The 7,160-nt window shown below is 36.3% G+C and overlaps 1 protein-coding gene across 3 annotated transcripts; it reads left to right on the top strand.

Annotated features, from left to right (window-relative positions):
- The first annotated feature begins 178 nt into the window (after positions 1 to 178).
- LOC141375003 (serine/threonine-protein kinase pim-3-like) lies at positions 179 to 7,157 on the top strand. Of its 3 annotated transcripts, XM_087236920.1 has the most exons (9): positions 179 to 313; positions 1,844 to 1,888; positions 2,128 to 2,385; positions 2,503 to 2,585; positions 2,699 to 2,749; positions 2,822 to 3,194; positions 3,319 to 3,498; positions 3,571 to 3,666; positions 3,764 to 3,950. In XM_087236920.1, the coding sequence occupies exons 2-8, from the start codon at positions 1,873 to 1,875 to the stop codon at positions 3,660 to 3,662; spliced, it is 1,053 nt and encodes a 350-aa protein (XP_087093046.1). In that variant the 5' UTR covers positions 179 to 313; positions 1,844 to 1,872; the 3' UTR covers positions 3,663 to 3,666; positions 3,764 to 3,950. The 3 variants fall into 3 exon arrangements, with proteins under 3 accessions (XP_087093046.1, XP_087093047.1, XP_087093045.1); XM_087236919.1 differs by lacking the exon at positions 179 to 313 and having other exon boundaries at positions 1,522 to 1,888; XM_087236921.1 differs by lacking the exons at positions 179 to 313; positions 3,571 to 3,666; positions 3,764 to 3,950 and adding an exon at positions 5,317 to 7,157 and having other exon boundaries at positions 1,512 to 1,888.
- The last annotated feature ends 3 nt before the right edge of the window (positions 7,158 to 7,160 follow it).

Genomic DNA, 7,160 nt, shown 5'->3' with positions numbered 1-7,160 from the left:
TCCAAGTCATGAAAATATTAAAAGCAACATTTACAGCTGCAGCGTGCACTAAATATTTTCTTACTTTTCTTATTTCTGTTTTTGTCTAACCACAGTTTATCTCATGCATTGATGTGTGTATTGAGCATGCAAGATCACCAGCTTGACCACAAACAGTTTTAGGACATTCAGTCTGTTGCATGCCTGAATAAAAACACTTGTGGTTTGTGTTCTCGCCTAGCTTTTCACAGCAACTGCAACATCACTGCACCAGGAGCGTCAGTAAAGACCAAGAAGAAGAAGAAGAAACACAGCACTGAGCCTGAAAGCTGATGTACTGTAGGCTGCAAGCAGAATCCTTTATGACCCAGAGATAATTTAATATAAAAAATGTATATCAATATAATAAATGAATCATATTATTAATCATATTATTCATTTTATAAATAATTTTTAACTACATTTAAAAAATAGAAACCTGTTTACCTTTAATATGTTTACTTTAATTAACTTTGATATATTTTTACTACTGTAAACTGGTGTATAAAATCAGGCCGCTTCAATGCAGACTTTGCACCCTTAACAGAAGTTCAGAAGCTCAAATCACATCAAATCATCAAACGTAATGACAAACGAGAGATGTTTTTCTGAATAAAATACAATCTTTTTTTGTTTTAATATAAATGAACAAGGCTAGATAGGTTAGGAAAATTCTAGCAAACGTATAAGCTAATTGTCATTACAGACCTTGTGATAGTAATTTAGCTTATTGAAAGCTGTATATTAGTGATGAAAACAGCTATTTAGATTCATACAAACAGAAATAATGTATTTATAAACTTGCACCTTTCTGCTGTGGACGCCATCTTGTGGTCAGACGCGGGAACTCATTCGGCAGGTGAACTTTTGTGCTTTCTAGCCGTTGAGTGAACACAAAGTCCCTTAAAAAGCCTTCACATACATCCAAAAATAACGAAAACATTATTAAAACTTAATAATATTAAATCTGAAAACAAGAGCCAATGAAAAGTACATAAATATGACTGAACCATGTAGCCTACCAGATGATGATACAAACGGCCATGTGATCTGAAATCGTGCGTAGACCATAGACTGTAAAATATAGGCATAGACATAGAAATTGTGAACGATTTAATTTACTTTCTATTATTTACAATAATAAACTTTTTTTTTAACTTATATTCCTAATATCTACGTGAGCAGTTAGCACTGTACGTGTAATTAAACAGCATGCACTTACATTGCTTGGGCCACTAATAGAAAATATATGAGTTAATTTTATTATTTTAATTTAATTAATTCCTAAATAGCTGTACATTTTACAAAGTCAAACCTTGTCAAACCAATCTTGCTCATTTAGCATTATTATTACAGTTTCGTGAATTATAAATTAATTGATTTAAACTTCATTATTATTATTATTATAATTATTATTATTTTAACTATGTTTATTATTATTATTAATTATTTATTATTTATATGTTGAGATGAGATGAATCGTTTACTCACATGATTCAGATTGGCGATTCAAATTGTGGTTGCTATAGCAACGCGTGTTATGATTTGACTCCATATATAAACACCGAGACTCGCCGCTATCTGTTGATTGAGGAGAGGCGAATTTCTGAGACATTTGCTGAGGATTACTGTGCTGATACTGCGATTCTTCAAGGAGACCAGAGAATTTCTGACAGAAGACTTTTATTTTACAAGGAGATCGACGCTCAGAGCTGAAATTATTCCTTTTGACACGTTTTGTTGCTCTTTTGTTGTGTTTATTTTGATTTTGATCTTGTTTTTATTGACATTTTTATTGATATTTGATCTTTGTTCTTGTTTTCAGGTTTGCTGGAGTTTGGAGGAGTTTGTCAGATGGGTGAAAACCGCAGTGAGTGTTTTAGTTTTTATTTGTTTATGATCAATCATGATATGATGTTGTGTAATGTTTGGGGAAATGTGATGTAAATAAACTGGTACAAATGAACCCATTTCAACACAACTGTTCCCCGATATAAGTGATCAGATGTCTTTTATTCTCTGTAGATGCAGCTACTAAAGTTAATTGTTGATTAATTCTTATAATCTTATGATAAACGTGATATGTTGTTGTTGTTGTCGTTGTCTCAGGCCGCTCCAGATCCAGGAGTTCTGCTTTCATCCAGGCAGCTGTTCAGGACGTCAGGACACATGATGGTGATGGTGAAACCCAGACCGTGAGCCAAGAGCTTGATGGATTTCTCGCACCTCTGCCTTCCCTGTTGGCCAAATCTGTGTCCACAGATCAGGGTAACAGGAAGAGGAAGCGGCAGAGCGGCAGCCAGCAAACACCAGAAGATGAACGTCCGTCCACCTCATCTAGAAGAGCTCTCAAACGCTCTCGCAGAGGTCAGAATGGCTTATTGAAGAAGTGATGATGATGTTTCAGTAATGCTCTTTTACAGTTTTCTCTACTGCTGCATGTTTTCTTTGAACACACATTTCTACTGCTCCTCTGTGTTGCAGACGCGTATGCAAAGGGCCCACTGCTGGGAGACGGTGGATTTGGCTCTGTGTTTGCTGGGATGCGCAGGTCTGATGGACTGCCAGTAAGTCGTTTTCTCCGCTCTTCATTCAATCAGCCTTTAGAAATCCTGATCTCAGTAAATGTGATGTGTGAGGATCAGGCAGGTGTGATTTATTATGCTTTATCTGTCTACAGGTCGCCATCAAGTATGTGTCTAAAGAGCGGACACAGAGGAGACTGAGAGTTGTGAGTTCAGTGTGAACCTGTTTTTGTGTTTGATGTTTCATTGGGTTCTGAATCCAATCGTTTGTCCTGCAGGAAGGTCAGGGTCGGCTGCCGCTGGAGGTGGCACTGATGACCCGCGTCAATTCAGCTCCTGCCTGCCCCAACGTCCTGCAGCTGCTAGACTGGTTTGACCGTCCCAGACGCTACATCCTGATCCTGGAGCGTCCGGATCCCTGCCAAGACCTCCAGAGCTACTGTGAGGAGAACGACTGTCTGGATGAGGGTCTGGCCAAGAAAGTGCTGGTGCAGCTGATCGCGGCTCTGAAACACTGCGAGAGCCGCGGAGTCCTGCACCGGGACGTCAAGCCAGAGAACCTGCTGATCTCCACAGAGTCCCAGGACATCAAGCTGCTGGACTTCGGCTGTGGAGATCTGCTCAAGCGCTCGGCCTACAAATACTTCGCAGGTGGGTTTGTGTTGCAGAAGGAAACACTCTGTGGATGTTTGTGAGCTTTTGATGATCCACCAAAGGGAATTTGTGTGTGCTGGAGTGTTTTGAACGGGTGTTTGTGTCTCCTTGTGTCTCTCAGGAACTATTCAATACGCTCCACCTGAGTGGTTCTGCAGACAGCGCTACCATGCGGGTCCAGCTACGGTGTGGTCAGTAGGAGTGACCCTCTTCAACATCCTGTGCAACCGTTTCCCCTTCGGAGGCTCACTGAGGGTCACGTCCAGGAGCAAACTGACCTTCCCCATAACTCTGTCAACAGGTAAGAGACTCACTGAGAGATCAGCAGAAGTGTGTTGCTCTGTGTTTCTGAACACGGTGTTGTGTGTATCAGAGTGCCGTCAGCTGATTGGCTGGTGTCTCAGTCCAGCGGCGGCTGATCGGCCCAGTTTGGACGATATTGAGCGCCATCCCTGGTTACAGTGAACAGGTGGCCAGTGACTTGACACTTATCTGAGTGACGCACTCATGGCTTTGATTGTGTTGTTAGGGTCAGTCTGGATTAATGATCTTAATGATTTGTGTAGGGTGAGCAGGAGTCACACAGGAAGTGCAGAGAACTGCTTCCTGATCACCTGCAGAATGAGGAGTGGGCATTAACTAATGGCCGACTCACCCAGGGCCGGGGCCCCTTTACCTGCACTAAGCCACCGCTTCAGATGAATTTAATGTTAATAGGGATTTTAATAATAAACGTATTATTTAGACAAATAATCCAGGTGTAGTGTCTTCCTAGAGTGACTGGAGAGAGCTCAAATAAAGGGAGAGTTCACACAGAAATCCAGATTTACTCACTGTTTACTCAAACTCAAGCGGTTTCAAATCTTTAAGAGTTTCTTGTTTTCTGTTTTGCACAAAATAAAATGTTTTGAAGAAGCTGAAAACCTGTAACCGTTGACTTTCATAGTAGCAAAAACAAACAAGTCAATGGGTACAGCTTTTCAGCTTTCTTCAAAATATCTTCTTTTGTATTGAACAGAATAAAGAAACTCAAACAGGTTTGGAGCAAGTGAAAGGGAGTTAATGATACAGAATTGTTATTTTGGGGTGAACTATCCATTTAAGTCCTCTTAATGGAGGTTTTCATAATGGTTTTAAAATGAAGATTGCAGCTCTACTGACTGAGGCTAAAGGTGTGATGAAATATTGTTTTGGTTGTTATTCCATTAAATGATCTTATAGATCTATGATATATAAGTTTTGGTGGAGTTGTTGTGGTAATTTGCCCACAGTAGCAGTAAAACCTCTGAAATGGTGTACACATCTGATGATCTAAGACCTAGTTTTTTGTTTTTTTAATATTAGGAATGTTCAGAGCTCTGTTAGATGTACATTTGCATTCTACATTTCTGTTGTTGTAGCAGGGAGATGTTTGTTTTGTGGCATGAAAAGAGTTTAAGAACTTCAGTTTTAGCTGGGAGTACTACTGCATATGCACTCATGTGATTGGCTTAAATTATATTAAACTGAGAGACCCAGAAACAACACTGAGTCCTTTCTGAGACTGCAAGTCAAATATTCTGAAAAAACATTTAACCTTTCTTAAATGTATTTACATTTTTAATCATTAAAAACTTACAATATTAGAATCAATGAAAATAGGATGCAGATGCCAGAACATTGTCATTAACACTCTTTTGAATCATATTTCTACTAAAGAACAATGACTTTAGTTTACTCTACTTTACATTCTGCTGGTTCTGACATCAGAATAAATACTGAAGTCTGAACTCTGAGCCTTTTTCATTCCTCTGCCTTTGTTGCTGTGTGGAAGGCATGTCTAATGAAGCATAACACACTTCTTCACCAGCCTGAAACAGAATATATTTAATCAAAATAATAAACAAATAAATAAACAAATAAATATATTACATTATATTGATGTAATTTATGTTGCTGCTAAACTATTGCGAATAATATATATTAAAATTATTCTCAAAATGTGCTCATACCTCAACATGTCTGTTCTCAGCCCCATAACCTACAGAAACTTAACAAAAGATAAGAATAATTTACATTTTATAATTTGAGATATACATTTTTTACGAATAGCTGATGACCTGTAGTTTTCTTCTGACAGAGGCAGTAGACGCAGATGGAGAAGAGGAGAACACACACCGAACACACACTGAACAGCAGATTCCAGCAGAAAACACACTCTGATGCAGGTGATGTGGAGGTGCTGTTAAACCGTTCAGCACAAGGAGACTCTTGCTCTAAAATGAACAACAGGCCATTATTAAAGTGAATATATATTTAGTTATTATATTCATTTTATTTTATCTTAACTGATTACACACAATAATGAAAAATATGAGTTTAACACGGATGAATTTGCTAAAAGTGGTTGGAAAATCAGAAGTTAAAGATTCTAATATTAAATACACTATAAATCATCGTTTTACAAAATATGATGAATTTGCTGTTAATTTAATTTAAAGTATTATTAGAAACTAAGATACACTTTAAAAACTAATTATAAACACTTATTTTACTAATATACTTTATTAAATATACATTATTTCGGTATTTGAAGTCGGACTATGGCTGCAGGATTGTGTTGCTTAATTATTTGCAGGACTTTGCATTAATTATCGATAAAATTCATTCAAATAATATTAAAATAATAAAACTTTAGGTAAACATGTAAACTTATCATTAAAGCACAGCTATATTATGAAGAGATAAACTATAATTGACACTAATATTCGCTGTAAACCATAATCATCAAAATGAACTGAAATAAACACTTGAAATAAATTATTCTGAGTGTAATGAATGATTAAATAATTCCCCAGCACGGTTTAATTGAGAAAATATCTTTTGCAACACATTTTTAAACATAATATGTTAAATAAATAATCTCTAATAACTCATGACACAATATTTTAATAGTTATTTTACAAGACACTAGTATTCAGCTTAAAGTGCAGTTTAAAGGCTCACTGGGTTAATTAGGTTAACTAAAGTTAGTTTAATTTAGGCAAATCATAGGACAACAGTGTTTGGTTCTGTAGCCAAAAAAAAAAAAAAAAAAAAATCTTACAGGGCTAATAATAATGTGCTTAATTTTTTGTTTGTTTTTATCAAAAACTGTTTTCACTTCAGCCAAACTGAAAAATAAACTTCACTGATCTGATAAGATCTCTTAGATCATTGTCACAAAGCACAGATTTTCCATTAGGCTTTCTTTAGTCTTGTGTATTGATTAATGTGCGCGAGGGCAACTATTGGTTTAATGAGGGAGTTTTCTGAGAGATGAAGAGCTGTAAAGTGAGTGTTCAATTACAAAAAGAAATGATTATACAAACTCAGTGTTTCCTTTTATTAACATTGACAAAACCGTATTACTTTAAAAGAAATATGATTATCAAAGCATGTCTTAGAGCGAATAAGCCCAACAGGATTTTTATATAATCGCCTTTTACCTTAATTTATATATAAAATAAATGTTTAATTAGTAATCACTACTGATGGGTTAGATTTTCAATATTCAATATTGTTCAGTAATTATTCAGCAGTAATTAAACATCTCTGTAGCATTTCCTCCTGCAGATGTGGTTCAGTCAGTTCAGCACTGCAGGGAGCTGTCCATTGTGCTGAATTTACTCCACACTAAACTCTCTTCTCACATTAAATTCATTATAAGTGTCTGATCAGTGAACAGGATACTGTCATTTCTCAACAACTAAAGAAGGTCTAATGTAGAAATTAAAAGATAATAGGAAATACAAACAGATGGATTTGCTTTATGAAAGGAAATTTTGTTGAATGATTATTACAATTTGGTTTAAATGTTGAATGTTGCACTCGTATATGTTGCATTGCTCTGCTCTTCTTTAAATAAATCAAACCTCAGTTGTGTGCTGTTTACACTGTCTCTGATTCATGGCACGTGTTTTAATAAATCAGACTTTTGCATCT

The sequence above is a fragment of the Danio rerio genome, chromosome 1, assembly GCF_052040795.2.
Source record: "Danio rerio strain M-AB ecotype USA chromosome 1, GRCz13ab, whole genome shotgun sequence".
In the NCBI taxonomy this organism is placed as follows: domain Eukaryota; kingdom Metazoa; phylum Chordata; class Actinopteri; order Cypriniformes; family Danionidae; genus Danio; species Danio rerio.
The sequence above is the reverse complement of the archived record's forward strand: the minus strand, read 5'-3'. Positions and strand labels throughout refer to the sequence as shown.